The sequence below is a fragment of the Enhydra lutris genome, unplaced genomic scaffold, assembly GCF_002288905.1.
Source record: "Enhydra lutris kenyoni isolate GAN:26980312 unplaced genomic scaffold, ASM228890v2 scaffoldscaffold14, whole genome shotgun sequence".
NCBI lineage: Eukaryota > Metazoa > Chordata > Mammalia > Carnivora > Mustelidae > Enhydra > Enhydra lutris.
The window spans coordinates 3,613,796-3,632,479 of NW_019154098.1; the positions used below are offsets into that span (position 1 = coordinate 3,613,796).

General features: G+C 50.4%; 1 protein-coding gene across 2 annotated transcripts in view; it reads left to right on the forward strand.

Annotated features, from left to right (window-relative positions):
• The window catches only part of LOC111146550 (trafficking protein particle complex 9), a 636,638-nt gene that overhangs the window by 373,091 nt on the left and 244,863 nt on the right, over window positions 1-18,684 (forward strand). For both annotated transcript variants that reach the window (XM_022502135.1, XM_022502136.1), the window contains one exon: window positions 13,368-13,478. In XM_022502135.1, the coding sequence (XP_022357843.1) occupies window positions 13,368-13,478 (111 nt within the window). The remainder of the gene's footprint in view (window positions 1-13,367; window positions 13,479-18,684) is intronic.

Below are 18,684 nucleotides of genomic sequence, written 5' to 3' on the forward strand. Positions count from 1 at the left end.
GATCTACCATGCCAAAGAGATTACCAGAACTAATAAGTCAGGTTAGTGAGATTGTAGGATGATGCCATGTTATATTCAGAAACCAATTATAGATTTATATATTAGCAATTAATTTGAACATGAAATTTTGAAAATATTTATATTGCTGTAGCATATAACACGTAAGGCTGAATCTTTGTACATCATTATGATCTCTACCTTGAAAATGACAAAGCACAGGTCAGGGAAATTAGCACTTAAAAAATCGGAGAGGTATACCATGCTTGTTGATTGGAAGAATCAATTTTTGCTAAGATACCAGTTTTCCCAAATTGATTATAAATTCAGTGCAATTCCAATCAAAATCCCAGCAGGCTTTTTTTTTTTTAAAGATTTTATTTATTTATTTGACACAGAGAGATCACAAGCCGGCAGAGAGGCAGGCAGAGAGAGAGGAGGGGGAAGCAGGCTCCCCGCTGAGCAGAGAGCCCGATGCAGGGCTTGATCCCAGGACCCTGAGACCATGACCTGAGCCAAAGGCAGAAGCTTAACCCACTGAGCCACCCAGGTGCCCCCCAGCAGGATTTTTTTTTTTTTTAGTGCAATTGACAAGTTGTTTTAGAAATTATTTCAAAATGGAACAGGCTACTGCCAATGGACTAGACACGTGTCTTGACAAAAAAAAAAGTTGGAAGGTGTAGGGTATGATTTTATGACTTAATATAAAGTTAGAGTAATTAAGAGAGTGCTATTAGATAGCCAAAGGGATTGATAGATCATACTAGGTAGTCTAGAAATAGACTTTCTCATATACGATCAAATGCTTCTGTTTAAAGACTTATTTATTTGAGAGAGAGCACAGAGGGGAGGGGCAGAGGGAGAGTCCTAAGCAGACTCCGTGCTGAGCGTGGTGCCCATCATGGGCCTCGATCTCATGACCCTGAGATCAGAACCTGAGCCCAAAAGCAAGATTGAGGCACTTAACCAACTGTGACTGCCACGTACCCCTGACCAGCTGACTTTTAGAAGGTATGAGTAGAACTTCTTGTGGAATGAAAACGTCTTTCAAGAAATGGTGCTGGAAGAACTGGGTACACACATGGGGAGCATGTCACACACAAAAACTCATTTGAGATAGATTCTAGATCTAAATGAAAAAAACTTTATAAACCTTTTCAAAGAAAAAGTAACAAAGTATCTTGGTAACTTTGGTGCAAAGATTTCTCAGATGGGATCAGAACCTACTAACCATAAAACAGAAAGCTGATAAAATGCATTTTATCGAAATTAAAAACTTCACCTCATCAAAAGGCAGGCTCCATGCTGGGAGAAAATGTGTGTTACACACGTGTGCAACAGAAGTCTTCTATCTGACATGCATAATGAAGTCTTAAAAATAAGCCCTAAGGGACAATGGGCCGAAGATTTGAATAGAGACTCACAGAGGAGGGTGTACCGACAGCCCACGCTCACCTGAAAGTACTCCGCATCATTCATCGTCGGGGAAGTGCACGGTAAAACCACAATTAGATGCCACTGTCTACCCTGTAGCGCTGCCAAACTTAAGACTGACCACGTCCGGTGCCATTAAGAACGTGGAGCGGCAGGAGCCTTCGTAAATCACAGGAGTGGAGCACGGCACACGTGTCGTCTGGCCGTTTCTCGCCAAGTGTGACGTCTGCCTACCCAGTGACCTCGCAGGGGCCTTGCTCAAGAAACATAAACATTTGTCTTCATGGAAAGACTCCTGTAAGAATTTCCGTAACCGCTTTCTTTGTAGTAACCCCAAACTGGAAGCCGCTCCAGTTGCCGGTCAGCAGGGGACGTGTAAACGCCGCGGTGCCTCCATGTGGGCGGACATTCCTCCAACAAAGTGAGCCGCTGGGACACGCAGCAACACAGAATAAGCTCAAAATCGTGATGCTGATCGCTGTGTGACCTCATTTATGCCAGTTTCTAGTAGAGCAGGAGAGCAGAAGTCTGGACCGCGGCGGGCTGTAGGCTGAGGGGGAGCAGGGCAGGAACAGACTCGCAGAGATCGGGTCACTGACTGTCCCGCTGTGCCTGGGACTTCCCAGGTTTTAGCTCAGAAATGCCCTTGCCCTGGAGAGCCCTCAGTGCTGGGCAAACCCAAGCAGGTGGTCGCCCTAGAAGGAAGAACGTCTTTGGAGCTGATGAAACCTTACATATCTTGACGGAGGGGAAGGTTGCAGGATTGTAGCAGATGTGTACATGTGTATGTAACTGGAGAGAACACCTGTTTTGTTTCGTTTTTGTTTTTATCTGGAGAAGGCTGGGAAGACAGCCTAGGAGATGAAAGTGTCCTAATGGTTGAATAGTGAGTAGGGTTTTATCAGCCATTCCCTGGGAAGAATGGAGGAGGGTTGCTAACTGTTGTTTGTGTTTCCTTGGCCAGATTTTGAGGTCTGTGCAGCCCACAGTCTGATTACCAGTCCTGGTGCCTCAAAGCTTGGCGCCTGTGGCTGTGGTAGGGCCACAGGAAACTTAAGGAACGACTGAACGAGCATAGGGAGTCCTTGACTTAATGGTTTGACTTACGATTTTTCAACCCTGAAATGGTGTGAAAGTGGTCCGAACTCAGTAGAAACCATTCTTGGAAGCTGGAATTTGGTTTTCCCGGCCCAGTGATATGCAGGTACTTGCTTGTTATGCTGGGCAGTGGTGGGGAGCCGGGGCTCCCAGACAGCCAGTGATACGAGGGTCAGCACCTGGCAGACTGAGAGCTGTTCTGCACACACACGGCCCTTCTGTTTGTGACTTCCAGCGCAGTATTCAGTAAATTGCGTGAGACGTTATCAAATGGGCACTGTGAGATGTTTCTGCCCAACTGTGGACTAATGTCAGTGTTCTGAACACATATAAGGTGGGCCAGGCTCAGCTGTGATGCTCGGTAGGTTGGTGTACAGAATGCGTTTTGGCTCACAATATTTTCAGTTTGGGATGGGCTTATCAGGGTGTAACCGCGTCGAAACTGCAGATTTGAAGATGCAAAATAGCAAGACTACACTTACTCAGGTGTCATGACTTTAAAGAAATGATCTAAGCTCTCTTTTCCTTAGAGACCCATATAATTGCACGGCCTGGAATCTAGTAGCAGAATTATCATGCATTTAATGTGGGCACTCAGTTTTTTAGTTTTTGCCCTTCATAGAATTTGATGCGACACGGTGTGTCGTGAACTCCTTACTTTTCATCTTGCTCCCAGATGAAGATTTTACTGTTAGCGTCCTGTCATTTTTGAGTCAAGCATCCCCAGAGATGGCTTATTCCAACACACTTGCATTATAAATGAGGTCCAGAGAGGGCATGCGGTTCACCCGGGTCCTCCCAGCGTGTGACATGGCTTCGGGGCCTCTGCAGCACACACAGCTGCGTGACCCCCGGTACCCGGAGCCTGGGCGGAGACTCCAGCTGCTCTTGGCACAAAGGGAAGCCGAGTAAACATCAGAAGAGAACCGTCCCTGGCACAGACCGAGCCTATGCTACTCTACAGCCGAAATACACAGGGACGGGAAGTCGTTGTGCTCCCTGGGATGGTTTCAGTGTCTGCTCCTGTCATGAACATTGATGACTTATGCAGGTTTTCTCACTGGTGGTTTTCAAATGTTAGTATTTTGGGAGAGAGAGGGAGGGATATCCTATTTACTCAGGGTCTGCTGTATTCTAGGGAGTGTCCTGGGTCTGGGGATCGGTGCCCCATAAATCCCAGAGAACCCTTTGTGGTGGGCATTGGTGTCAGGGAGCGTGGCCGTAGCCTGAGCCGAGTGTCCACAGGGAGGAAATGTGGGGTGCAGTGGGGTCTCTGCCAGCCGGTCTCTGAACTGGGAGCGCTGGGCTCTTCATTCGGCCCCTTACCCCACCGTGTCTTTGGAGGTGGCCGGCTCTCCCAGGTCCGCCCTCCTGCCCCGACGAGCGCTCAGCGTGGCCCTGCTCACCTCACCAGGCTGAGGTTACAAGCACGTTATGTCCTAGAGGACGCAGATGCCTTCTTGACAGCAAAGCACCGGATGGCAGGTGGGGTTTCGAGGCTCTTCCCTGCACCCCCCCAAGGGTTTACGTAGGTCTCAGCTGACTTCCATTAGGAGATCAGTTACGTCGAGATTCACAGAGTTGGCTGGTTTGTTGCCGGGACCGGACTGAAATCAATCGGGCAGCGCCGCTCCTGTCTCCGTGCCCAGCCTTCCTCTTGCCCGAGGAGCAATTTCTTTCTAGCCTGTTAAATAAATGATCCAATCTCCTACATTGCTCCTCGGAGCTGTGTGAAAAATACCGTCCTCTAAGCGGGGCTTGGGGTGTAATCATTATTACATTATTAATAGAAGTCATGCCACTTGACACAGCACAGCACTTATCCGTGGCCATTTAGGAAAATTCTGTTTCCCCCCATGGGGTAAGACAGCTCAACTCTGTGGGGAACATGTGCTCACAGACCCATGATAAAGGCAATCTTAACATTGGGTTGTATCATGGTAGGTCTTTCTCACGTTGCTACATTTATTTATTAAGTTGGTTTTACGTTTAACAAGACTTTAGAATTTTAACAAGCCCCGGATTCAGAAGGAAGCGCACCCGTGTCTGATTTCAGATTTTGATGCCGTTGCTTATTTGCACTGTGGTCTTGAGCAAATCGTTTCTGTTGCTGCGGCTTGGAACCGAGAGGACACCGATCTCGCAGCGTTGTGGTGAGGTTTTAAACGTGTCCATCAAGTGCTAACGTAGTGCCTGTCCGAAGGCAGCGCTGCAAAGCGTGGTTGGCATTGTTCTTGCTTGTGTGCTCCTGCGGGTTCCAGCTCTGTGCCAGGCTCTAGGGGTGAAGGGATGAGTCGGGCCTGTGAACGCACACAGCCTTGCTGTGGCGGGCCCCACGGGCTTTCTCGGGGTGTCCCTCCTCTCAGCATGTCTGAGCGGCAGGTCCGTCTGCCTGTCCCCCACCTTATGGCCAGCTCCCTGAGGGCGAGCACTTGTGGACGTGCCGCTGTCTTACAGCATCTCTCCAGCACACTGAGCCGTCTGGACTCGGTGGACTGTTCAGTAAATGTCACTGTGCGGAAGGGAACAGTGCGCGGTGGAAACTGGAGGAAAACAGTTGACTTGGCTTCGGTGGTTACAGGAGACGTGACACTAGTTCTCTGGGGGCGGTGCGGGCAGGACAGTGCCCGACCTCCCCTGTGACAGGGAGTGATGGGTGGGGGGCGCACACGGAGAGGCGGGGTGGGCCACAGCCACTGCTGATGGGGGTGTGTCTTAGCCTGGCTTGGCCCCGCCCACCCAGCATGCCCCAGAGAGTCTTTCACACACGCGTCGTTGTGACCAGTTACACCGAGGGAGCAGAAGGCTCTCCCTCCTCCTCTCCTGAGACGACAGAAGGTGAACCGGTGTTTGCAGTTCTGTTGGTCTGATTCAGACCCATGTCAGGTTTTTGGTTTTTTTTTTTTTCAATTTATTTTGAAATAGTTATAGAGTCACAGGAAGTTGCAAAAAATGTGCAGGGCGATCCAGTGCAGCCCACATCCCCTTTCCCAGGAGTACATAAAGTGTGTCTGTGGTTGGGAAATGTAGAAAATAAATACTGAAAAGAAGGACTTTAAGTGCCAAATTAAGACCCTTTGTAATATTTAGTGAACGTTCCAAGTTTTTTCCAACATTCAGGCAATAGCAAGGTATTTGATGTCAACGAGATGTAGTAGGCGTGAGAGGACTGGTCCCCAGATAAAGGGCTCCCGGAGAGAGTGTGTCCAGGGCTTGGCGCCGGTGTCTGCACCTGGGGAGTCTGCTTCGTCTTCAGCAGGGACGGCCCTGCTCCCTCTGGTGCTCCCTCTGGGGAGCTCCTGTCCTTCAGATGCTGCTCTCGGTCGTTGCTTCCCATCTCACATCCTCCAGGAGGATGGCCAAGCCCAGGGAGGGGGACTCGCCTTCTTGCCCCGTGGGAGGTGCAGGGGGCGGTCCAGCCAGTGAACCTATGCCGGTGGGCCATGAGACAGGGTGGCCCACCACTGCCTCGGTGACACCTCCTCGGCAGTCCCCCCAGGCTCGGACTGTGAGGCGTGCTCGGACAGGAAGAAGGCTGCCTTGCTTCTTGGAGAACCTGTCTGGCTGGGATTGCCGGCCACACACAGCCCCCAGCCTCCAGGTGCATGGCCGTCAGCAGTCAGCACGTCTCGTCTAGCCCACCCCCACACCGAGGCTTGCGTCCTCTGAAATGATGAGCACACCTTTCGTTGTCTTTCCAACTTCTAACATGCTGTGCACCTGTAGAGGCCAGCAGGTGGGGCCGAGCCCATCACGGGCCGGAGCAGCTGGACGTTCCTTCCATCTAGACTGGTGCCAGCTCCATGGTGTTCGCGCTCTCTGGGTCCGGGTGCACCACCTCCGAGGACTACCTCCCAGTGTTGTGTTTCTGCTTATAGGTGTGTCTTCAGGGGACGTTCATATCTTACCGATACGTAGTATTAAACTATTAGTAAAATCGATAGTTTTAAGTGATCCATGTTTTATCAGAGAGGATTCTTTCATTAAATGGTACAAGCTGATGTTCGTTTTGTATCAGTATACCTGCTAAAGACAGTTAAAGTTTTCCTGTTGAACAAAAAATATACATGAATGTATTCTAAAGGTCTCATGTATAAACTTCAATTAAAAGTGCCTGTGTCATGGGGCATGGGTGGCTCAGTCGCTTACGTGTCTGCCTTCGGCTCAGGTTGTGATCTTGGGGTCCTGGGATGGAGCTCGGTGTCAGGCTTTCTGCTCGGCGGGGAGTCTGCTTCTCTCTCTCTCCCCCTGCTCGTGAGCTCTCTCTCAAATGAATTAAAAAAAAAAAAATCTTTAAAAAAGTGCCTGTCATGTTTGATTTAGGGATTGAACACATGCGTCAAGGTAGATTCCATAAAAGCAAAAGTTGGCCAAACTTTCTTTGCAACCTTATGTTTAGAATTCTTGCATTTTGCATCTTTGAAGTTTTCCTGGTTTGTTCAATCGTTGTAAAGTGAATCTCCACGGTGACGCACGAGGTGACTTCAGGTAGTTATTTGCGAGTACTTCTCTATAAGCAGTCCTGTTCACATTTGGCTTGTCGTCATTCCCAGAAAATGAAAAGCCACATTGGACGTGCTCATCATTATGCATTGTCTTCGTGAGGCACAGGTGTCTTGACGTGCCCAGCTCACAAACCTGGTGACAGTCACCTGAGGCTCGGTCACACTCTCCCCGGCTCCTGGCTCTTACCATGGTGTCTTCTGCGTACAGGCTAGGTGATGGAACGGACACTGAGTGGAGGCGTTTTCGCAGCCCCTTGGTGCAGTGCCGGTCTGTTGGAGAGGAGCCAGTGCTGTGACTGAGCCCTGAGCACATTTCTCTGAATGGCAGTGGCTCCTGGGTGTGGGCGTCCTGGCCCCTCAACCTCTCACGTGGGTGCTTTGTATTTGAGCATCTTTACTGAAACGTCATTTACGTCCCATACAGAACCTGCACTCACACTGTACGTGAGTGTTTTTTGGAGAGTAGAGTTGTTCAGTCATCACTGCAGCCTAAATCTAGAACTTTCCATCCTCCCAGAAGAAGGCCCCTCCCCGTTACCAGTGGCTCCCATCCTCCATCCCAGGCAACTGCAAATCTCTCCTCTGTCTCTGCTTATCTGTTCTCAGTGTTTCATGTAAGTGGAATCATACGGTCTGTGACTGTCTTCTTCCTCTTAGCGTGATGTTTTCAAGGGTCACCCATAGTGAAGTACCGTCCTGCCATTCGTTTTTACGTCTAAATAGTTTTCCATTATGGGGATACACTCCATTTTGTCCATCCGTTCATTAGCTGATGGACATTGGGTTAATTCCATTTGGGAGCCGATATGAATAATACTGTTTTGATATTTTATGTACCAGTTGGTGTGTGGACACTGTTTTCATCTCTCCTGGGAATGCCTAGGGTGGAGTCATTGGACCACATGGTAACCGTATTTCCTCATTAAGGCACTGCCGGGCTGGAGGGCCAAGGGGCTGCGCCATTTTGCGCTTGCGCTGGAGGCTCCGATTTCCGCACCTTCCTGATGACGTTTGTTGTTTGGTGTCTTTGTAATTACAGCCATCCCAGGTCGCTTCTCTTATAGGGAAGTTTTTAAAAATAGCATTTAAGAACTTACTGACTGGAAAGTTAGAAACAGAGATACTTCCTGCCATCCTCAAACTGGGTATGGATTTTTTTTTTTTTTTTGGAAAGAAGACAGACTGGGAAAATAAGGAGTCTTACAGGATTTTGAGGAAGGACCACATGAATCTGGCCAGCGGTGTGTATGGCCATGACTGCATGTTTTGGTTTTGTGTTTGCTCACTTGACTGCACTCCCTGGGATGACCGAACATTGATGCTGGGAGCCTGGGTGGCCCCACAGACACTGACTGGATTCTGGGGATCGAGGAGAGAAAGAGCCCCACTTACTTTCTGGTTGAGGCACGACAGGTTTTAGATAGACTCAGACCTTGGTGTGGGAAATTCTTGTGCTCGCTTTTAGCTGAGTCAACATGGAATAATTAGCTGCGATTGTGTTGTTGGCAGGACTGTGTGCCTTCCCTTTGCTGACACCGCTGAGCTGATAGCAAGTGCCACCTCTCGTGTCTGTGACATCCCGCTCCAGTCCTTCGTCCTCCTTGGAACTTAACAAGGCACCTTCACCTATTTTTCCATTCACACCTCCTAATAATTTGATGATAAAAGACATTCGTGTCTTCCCCGGGGAAACTGGGGCTCAGAGAAATTCAATGACTCGCTTAAGATGTTACAACCATCAAGCTACAAAACTGATATTCATAACAAATTTTATGCACGAAAGCTTATCAGACTTATGATGTTAATTTTTAAATTGCATCAATTAGAAAAATTTAAATTGGCATACAATAAATTTGACTTTCTGGTGTACAGTTTTATGAGTCACTTGTACATTCATGTATTCACCATAATCAGGATAAAAAACAGTTCTATCACCCCCCCCCAAGTTTCTTCATTGTGCTACCCTTTACTTACCCTGCCCCACCCCTCAACAGGTGACCATTGATCTGTTCTCCATCGGGGTCTTGACTTTCCCAGAATGTTATGTAAATGTAATCATGCTGTATGTAACCTTTTGAAAGTGAGGTTTTTCACTGACCACATTGGTCTTGAGATCTATCCCATATGGTTGAATGTATCCATAGTTGGATATTTTTTTTTTTAATTGCTGAGGACTTTTCCACTGGATAGGTGTACCGTAGTTTGTGAATTCTCTCACCAGCTGAAGGACATTCTGGATTGTTCCTAGCTCTTTGTGATTATGAATAGAGCTGCTATAAATACCTTTGAATTGTGCTTTTGTGAACATAGTTCTCATTAGGAATTTTTTTATGGCCTGTGGTCTGTGTGGTCTGTCTCCTGGTCAGTGTTGACGAATGCTTGAGAAGTTTGTGTTCTGTTGCTGTTGGACGGAGTATTCTCTCAGTGTCAGTCAGACGCAGAGGGCTGATGGGTTGCTTCTTCCGTATCCTTGCTGATTTTGTGTCTGCTTGCTATGTCAAATTGCTAAGAGAGGAGTGAAGTCTTCAGCTCTGATTTTGTGAGTTTCTCCTTTCAGCTCTCTCAGTTTTTTCTTAATGTGTTTGGAGCTTCTGTAGCTTGGTGGATTTATGTTAAGAATTATTACATATTCTTGGTGAATTAATGCTTTTGTCATTATATGACCTTCCTTTTTATCTTTGCTTATTTTCCTGCTTTTAGCCTGTTCATCATATTTAAAATGGATTTATTTTATATAACATATGGTTCAATCTTGTTTTCTTAGTCTATCCTGACAGTTTCTATTAATTACAGTGTTTAGGCCATTTATATTTAATGTAATTCTTCATATGTTTGGATTTAAATTTATCTATATTTTTCTTCTAAAGGATTTAGACAGTTATATGCTCTATGTGAAATTTTTTATCAGCTCTTCAGTCTATTTGAAATTTATTTTTGTTTATGGTGTGAGGTAGGGATATCATTTCTCTGCGTGTCTGCCTACGCATGCAGACTAGCAGTATTTATTGAATCTTCTCGTTAATCAGTGCTGCTACTTCAGTCCTATATCTAGTTGCCTTATATTCATGGGTCTGTTTCGGGGATGTTTTTTCCATTGATGTATTTATAAATCACTGCCCCCAGCAGTGCCTTCATTGCTACAGTTTTATGACAGCTCTTGATGCCTGGTTGGCCAGGTCCCTCCCAAATGTCTTCCTGACCATTGTTCTCTATGTTCCTGACCCTTTGGCCTTACATATAAATTTTAGAATCAGTGTGTCAACTTTGATCAAAACTGAAACTCTGTTGGGATTTTATATTGAGTTTCATTGAATTTATAGACATTTCAAAAGAGGCGACTTATTTAGAAATATTGTCTTCCCACCCTGGAGCATAACGCATTACTGTGTTTATTCTTTGTCTTTAATACCATTCTGTAAAACTTCAAAACTATTCTCCATAAACATTCTGCAGGCATTTTTAAAAAGATTTATTCCGAAATGCACTGCTATTATAAATATTCCTTCCTAAAAATTATTTTGTAACTGTTTCAATCGATATAGAAGAATGTTGTTTGTTCTGTGGATATGTCTTTACCTGCTGTTCAGCAGCCTTTTGAATGTATTTTTCCTCACTTTACAGAATGACTGAACGTTTGATCTTGTAAATTCACCTCCTCTTTCCCAGCCCTCTCTCGTCACAACGGTGTGATTTCCGTGAAAGTGAGGGTCACTTTTTCTTGTTGCCGTCCATATTCCCAGGGCCTGGACCAGTACCTGGCACACAGCGGGGACTCAGCAGACGTTGTATTTGTCAGAGGAAGTAACACAGTTCCTAATTCTCAACAGGCGAAACAGTGCACACGCTCGATTAATGCGGGTTCATGCGCCCTGCTCTCTTTGCCTGGACACCATCGTCCCCTTCCCTGGCAGCTGGACCTGTCCTTCTAAGACTTGCTCCTGTCTAGTTCCTCTGGGAAGCTTTCCTGGGTTTCCCTATACTTCAGAAGGGCAGAACCAGAACAAAATAAGACAATACAGAAAAAAGCTGGAATTAAAAGTAACTATGCTCAGATGGAGCCTAAAACTTAAGACCATCCAGAGTGACGCAGAGAGATACACAGAGTAAGGACATTGTGGTGGGTACAAAATGCTCCTTTTGGAGGTCAGGAAAGGGAATTAATTTGTGAGCGATGGACAGAAAGCAGAGACCTGCCGGTACATCATGAGGCCAACAATTAGGAGGAACGGAAACACTGGATCAGGAGGCCCCCCACACTCAGTGAGTCAGAAGAAACAGAGGACACAGAAGTGTAATGTTCTGTTGTTCATGCCCGTGCAGTTTTCTAACTGCTCCATTCTGTGAGTGCAAATAGTATATATCTGAGTCTTTTCTTCCCTGCTTTTAAAAATCACTTCAATTTTCCTCCTCTGATAAATGTCTTATGAATTCCCATTCCTGATGAAAGATTTTGCTGTGATTAAAGATTTCATGAAGTTATGACAAAGGCAGAATAGATCTTCATTCTTGAAAGCTCATTTTTCTGTGAGCCGAGTGAGGAGGCCTCTTGCACGCAGCTGTCAGAGCTAATGAGTATTTTCCAAGTGCTGAACCTCTGGGGGAAACACTCCCATCCAGAGAACCTTGAATCAACCAGTGTGAGCCTGCTTTTCTGAGGACACATGACGCGACCCCTCCCAGCGGCGCTCCGCGGGGACAGCAGAGCTGCTCTCTTCCCCACCCCCGCTGCGTGCGAGTGCTGCGTGCAGCCCTCCAACGGTGGGTGTTTACAGATGCCCCGAGACCTCTGATGGGGTGATGTGTGCGTGGGCATGGGTATGTGTGCCCATGTCCCTGGCTGGGGCACTGCACACTTCCCCACCTCAGTTCCCTTCTCTGGAAAGGACAGACAGGTTTGGAATATTTGTTTCCAACTACATGGGAAGCACAGGATTTTGAGTTCTAAGTCTGCAGTGTCGGTCACCTTACTGGCGTTGCGGCCACGTGCGGAGCCTCACTCTCCCCACCTATGAGGGGATCTGGGGACGACGGCCTCGAGGGCGTCGAGATGAAATGAAGAGCCAGACGCCCCAGCAAATGGGGCTGTTGGTGCTCTGCCCTTCCTTTGCTACCAGCAAAGCCTTGAGAAGTAAATTTGAGAATTGAGATGCCCTTGGGAGGGTCGTGTTCTAAAGACACAGTAAGCTGAGGGAGAACCAGGGCACAGATCCTTTCTGGAGTCTTTTTCTTCCCTGCGAGGTGGTCCTCCCTCGCTCCAGAATGACCTCTGGGTCTGTGGCTGACTTCCGCGTCTGCTCCGGCGTGGGTACGGCTGTCCCATCCAGATCACACACACGTGACTCCTTGCCATGCGCCCGCTGGGATACATGGCATTCACCACACCTGTGACGGGAGTCTCACAATGGGGACTAAGGCAGATGACACATGTGTCGTTGGGTTTTGTTCCTCATGCGTAACTGATGAGTCCGGAGGGGCAGAGGCTCTGGGTGGCCGCTTCAGTCACCGAAGGTGCCACAGTGTCCCAGAACCCTCCTGGCCCCACTCGTGTCCACAGCCTCCGTGCCCCCAAGTGGGTGCTGAGCTGCTTGGCCTCCTGGTCTTCTCGGGGCAGGGAGGGACTAGGGACCCTGAGGGGTGACACCTTCTCTTGGGGACAGGTCTTCTTTCTTGGCCTATCCTTACCAGCTAGACCTTTGTTTCAGGGACCTCTCCTGTGGCGGGGGCCCCGGAGCTTGAGTGTGTTAGTGTTTACTTTCTGGACCAGAGAAGTCGAAGGAGGGGTCAGGAGGCGGGAGCGAGTAAACCTGCAGCATCTTCACGGCTACGAAGGGAAGGCTTGTGGCAGATGCGCACACGCACAGCTGGGATCCGGTTCTGCGCGTGCCCGCGCCCAGCACCTTGCTCTGCACCTGCGGAAGGGCGTACCTGCGGACAGCGGCACACACCTGACTCGGTCATGACTCAGATGCCGGGTTGGTCAGTCAGCTCTGTGTGCCGCATGCTTTCCCCGGCGGTCCTACTTCCAGGTCCGAGTTCGAGTCCTCACAACCACGAGGCTTGCACAGCCTTGGTCACCTTCCCAGGGCCACTTGGTTTGTCAAGGCACGCCAGGCTGCGCACATGTGTCCCCAGGACCAGGGAGGCTCTGATGCTCAAACCCATTTTGCAGACTTCTGTTAGTTCAGAGTGAGTGTCTGGGATGCTTTCTGTGCCATGTCGTCAGTTGCACCTCTGACGTCCTCGAGTGGTAGCAGGTCTTTTGGGAGGAGAAAATGTCTCTTGTTCTCGTTTGGCTTCCAGAAGATCCTCAACCCTCTCCTGTCTTCTGTGCAGCTCCCGGAAGTGCCACCTGCTCCTGGACGTCTTCAACTCCACGGAGCACGAGCTGACGGTCAGTGCCCGCGGCAACGAGGAGCTCGTCCTGCATGCTGGCGAGTGCCAGCGGTGAGTGTGCCCGCCGTCCCACCTGGGGTGCCGCGGTGACCCTCCCTCCAAGACCCCAGAGGGAAGTCAGGTTTGTCTCCCTCTCAGAGGAATTCTGGTCACGATCAGGGGTCCCGGAAAGATTCTAAAGTGGCTTCAGCTTGGAGACAGGTGTGAGGTCAGGGCGGAGCCTGCTCCGGGCCCCCCTGCCTCAGGCCCTGAGGCACCTGGGCAAGATGTCACTTCCATTTCTTAAAGCTGTACCTGGGAAGCATTGGCCTTGACTGTGGGGCCTCTATCAATATCAGTAGGAAGTGCCCCGAGGAATTCCACAGTCGGGCAGGCAAGGCTTAGGCCTCGGGGAGAGGGGTGGCGCCACCTAAGCCCCGTCCCCAGAGAGCACAGAGGGGGTTCCACCAGGCCCTGGCATGGAGTCAGGTCCTGGGCCACGCCTCACAGGAGCTGAGGTGGAAGTGAGAGCCGTTCAGAAGTAAGGCCAGGCCACACTGCGTGCCCCGAAGGCTGCTGGAGTTCTGCTCTGGGGGCCCCTTCCCCAGGTCCCTGCCCCCATCGGCCGGGCCTCTCCGCAGACCCACCGCCGTGTCTCCGTGTCCTGCTTGAATATTGGGGCATGTCCTTCAAGACAGAATTAGCGTTGGGATGAGATGTAGGTGCAAAACAATTTTTATTTTTAATTGAAAAGTACTTCTCACGTGGGGAAAATACTTCAGAAAGCGGCACACATGTGTCCCAAACGCAAGCCCTTTGTTCACTTTTATTTGCACCGGATCTCTGTCTCTTCCTGCCTTTCTCCTTCCCTTCTCTGCCTTGTCTGTGTCTTTCTCTTATTTTAAGGAAATAAAACGTTTTAAAAAAATAGCTAACATTAACAGAGTCAGTGGGGGAAATGTAATTTCACTCCACACTCACCAGAAGAATTGAGGTCAGAGATCCGCTGTTGCAAGCACAGGTGTGGAGGGGAAGGTTCGGGAACCTGCACGTCTTGGTGGGTAGGTGAGTGTGTGCAGCCACTTTGAGGAGGGTCTGTGGTTTCTTACAAAACCAAACATACACCTACTTGGTGCCCAGCAGTTCCAGCTCTGGTAATTTATTCAGAAAAAGTTTAAATGTTTGTTCACAAGAAGACCTACACAAGAATGCTCATGGCCAGAAAATAGAGCCCAGATGTCCATGACAGGAGAGTGGGCAAGCAAAGGTGGCATTTTTTCTGCAACTGGAATGATACTCAGTGACCAAACGTAGCATATCCCTAAAGCCTCAGTAGGGGACTCCAGGAATGGAGTCCCAAGTGAGGGGAGCCTCCCCGAAAAAAGCTGGTACCATGGGATGCCATTCACCCAAGTCCCAGAACGAGCGAACTCGTCTGCCGTGGAAGGAGCAGAGCATTGCTTGCCTCTGGAGAGCTCGGGTGGGCTTCTAACAGGCCATGGCACGGGGGTTTTCTAGGTAAGGTCTCAGGGTACAACCGGGTGTGTGCATGCGGGCTGCACGTGTGTTTACGTTGAGAATTCAACACGTGTGTGCTTGGTTTGTGCATTTCGTTCCAAGTCAGTTTTACATCCAAAGACGAACTGTGCACAAGGACTGAGCTCTAGGTGCGTCTTTGCCCCTGGAGGCCTCGGAGGACGGCCTGACCCCGGCAGTGGTCTCTGGAAGGCTGGACAACTAAGAGGAGTGACGGACAAGGGACGGAAAGTGGAGGGACTTGCGGAGAAGGCACATGGGCTGTAGTGTTAGTGGCGTGGACTCTTGGAGGGCCAGAGAGCGTGTTCACGGAATTCTTTCAACGTTGGCTTTGACATTTTTCATAAGAAAGCACCGGGGGAACATGGTGTTGGGAAAAAATAAGTGGGAGGAGAGCTGAGCCCTCCTCCCCGTCTCCCCGGCTTCCTCCCCTCCCCCTCCCTTCTCAGGGGGATTGCGGTCGTAGAGGCGATGGATGGAATCGTTCATACCGTGGTTTGCTACTTCTTTGTCTTTATATCTACAACCAAACATTATTTTCAGAGTTCTTTTATGACAGGCGGTTTTATATCACATACGTCTTTTTAAAAATGTGTCTTTTTATAACTTTAAATCAGCATTATGCTTTGGAGATAAATACACGTCTGGTTCTCTCCTTCCGATTGCTGTTTCTGTTTTGTTGCACGAATGCACTACTTCATCCGTTTCCGTGCCGGTCTGCTCCGAGATGGCTTCACAGTGTTGCCATTTAATGTGATTATTGTTAATGACTCCTGCGAATGCGGGATCGGGCCCCGTGGCCCCTGGTGCAGGACCGCTGGGGCGGAGAGTTGGAAGCTTGAGGCCCTGCGCCTTGGGGGCCTTCCCCCCGGAGATTTCGCTGTCTGGGCCCCTACAGAGGACTTGCTGTGTGGAGGCATCTGTGCTCCTGCACACGGGCCGCGGAGGCCGAGGCTCAGGGTCCGGCACCTGGTGCAGGACTGGCTCCTTCGTAGGGTGCCTGTGTAGCCCCTGGGGTCTCCACTGCTGGCAGCTCTCCAGGCCCTGTGCTGTTCTCCAAATCGTGAAGGAAGCTGAGAGCAGAAGCTCTCTGCCTGTCTTTGTCTGGATGTTCTGATGTGGTTGGAGATCCCAGTGGACATAAGTCTGGTTGTCTGATGACACGGACGTGAAACCAGTTGTTACAGATTATCCATCATCAAACTTGTTCTCAGCAAATCGTTGGCATCGGTGGAAGGCTGAGCGGCGTTGGCAATCCGACTCGCATGCAAGTGATCACAAATTCATCTCGTGCTTCAAGCATCCTCATTATCGACCTTTTTTCTTAAATTCTTCTTTCTCCGTGCTCCCAACTCACCCGTTCTTTATTCCTTCATAACACATTCACCCAGTAAATACTGATCCTTGGAGAACTTGCTCTGCGGTGCCTGTGCGGGGCTCCAGGAGTGCCAGGGTGAACAGGGGACCCCCCCCGCAACCCGGGAGCTGGGTGTGATGAGGGTGATGAGTGTCTCCCATGGCCGGGTGTCAGTCTGTTGGGGCACCTTGCTGGCCTGCGGTGGGACTGGTAGATCAGAGGTTGGCAGTCATCTCTGCCTCTGATCTGCGTCCCCGCTAACCGGTGCTGAGTGCCGGGGAACCCAGTGTTTATAGGCCCTTCCCCTTTCCAAATGTCCCTGGGCTTGCCTGGATCAGGACAGACATATGCTCTGCCCCTGGGGAGGGCGTCCAGTGCTCACAGACCATGCTGCTGGAGGAAGCAGAGGCGGCTGAACCTTATCTGGCAGCCCCGGGAGGCGTCCTACAGACCCCGGCCACGGATGGCCTTGCTGTGGACCCAGGCCGTCTGCTCTGGGCCCAAGACCTTCCCAGAGTCCTGAGTTCAGCCATTCTCCTGCCTCTTGCCTCGTGCTGTGAGCAGCCAGCCCCAGCCTGCCTCAGGCGGCACCCACTGCTGAAGACATCTCTGGCTGCTCTGAAGAGGGTTGGGCTGTGCCCCTCGGTGACTCCGGTTCAATCCCCTCACCTGCGTGTGCTGTTCCCACTGCTGCTGGGAAACAGGCGGACGGACAACACTTGCTGCTGGCGAAGGCACGGTGCGCTCTGATGAAAGGCCGTGCTCCTGGGACTTGTGTGGCTTTGTTCCGGCTCTTCCCAGCATCCTGGCACCCCTGTGCCTGGAGGCATTTGATTTCCTTTCAAGGATGGTCCCGACTCCAGGAGAGGGACCAGCTCAAGTCCTCTTAGATTATTGGGAAGCCTGCACGGCTCTTCCCCTCCTGGTCGGAAGGGGCAACCTCATTTCACCCGGGACAGGAGCGTGTGCTTCCCAGGTGGAGAAACAGGGAAGGCGGAGTTACCGAGCCCGTGTGTTTGGAAGTGAGGGCCCTTGAGTCCTCGTGGTGCTTTTGCGGGAGGTTTTATCTGCATTTTATGGGTAAGCCCCCGAGTACGGTCAGCAGAGTCCCATGCTAGGCTCCACATCAGTCTGGCTCCTCAGCTCTGCTGGGAATGGTGACTGAAGGTTAAGAACCAGCTCCATTCCTCTCCCCCGGCACTGCGTGCAGCCTTCGGTGAGCCGTGACCAGCACTGTGAAGTCCACCGTCAAGTGTGGAGGTCGGCAGAAGGACAGGCGGAGAGGCCTACTGGGCTCTTGGTGTCCATGGTGTTGATGAATTCATTCCCGGAGTGTCGGGCTGGTGCCGGGCCCTGCCAGGAGGGTAGGCGGTGAGCAGAGTTGGGCCTTCTGTGCTGGTGTGGGGTAAAGGCGCACAGATGGGCAGCGGGTGTGCACAGTGAGGGCAATGGAAAGCACGCGGGAAGACATCTTGCCCAGGCGGGGTGGAGGCAGCCGGGAAGGCTTCCTGGAGAAAGGGGTGCTGATGTTGAGCAGGACTGAGTAGGAGTGATCTGGGGCTGGTGTACAAGGGGCAGCTGCGGGGTGCGGGGCAGCGTGCCCTCAGGAGTGGCGTGAAAGGGTTCTTGACGGAGCACCCGTGTTCCTCGCTTGGCAGCTCAGGTGTCAACTTTGTGCCCTTTTGGCCTCTGAGTCAAGAGGTCGGAACTTGCCCAGGGTCATGCAGTGCTCGCCGTGGGAACCCAGGGCCACCTGCCGACCCCTGGGCCTCTCTGCAGGAGCTGTATGCCGCGGAGTCCAGTTTCAAAGGATGACCAGAAACGGTAGAAAGCTTTTCTGAGGAAAACAGCATCAACTTTCTTAAGAAAATACAGTGTTGCCTGTGGCAGGTTTACTGGTATATTAAAATGATAATTATTATGGGGTTTTTTGTTGTTGTTGTTGTTGTTTTTTTGCTTCATTGTCAAACCACTAAAATCAAATTTCATGACCACCCTCATTTACATATGCATCTTTTTAATCTCTGGTGATAGACGTTATCCTGTGCCTCGAGCTGCCCCATTTTGTTCCGTCCATCACACGGGTGCACGGCCCGTGCAGCGGGCCTGGCAGCCGCGCGTCCACGCCCCCTCACCTGGGAGGTCGATCGCTGGTGGTCTGCGAGCCCAGCCGCCTGGTTGTGCGCCCCCGAGCGTGGCCTTCACGCCCGAGCACGCCGCACCTCGGAGGCTCTGGGGCTTGGCACTGATGCTGTTCCGCTGGCCGGGTGGGGGGGCCCTCTGGAGCCGCCCATCTCTCACTCCTCTGTGGTGGGGCTGCCGCCTACCTGATCACTGTCGTCATTCCTTCTTAGCAGATGAGGGAATAGGCTCAGAGAGCTGACC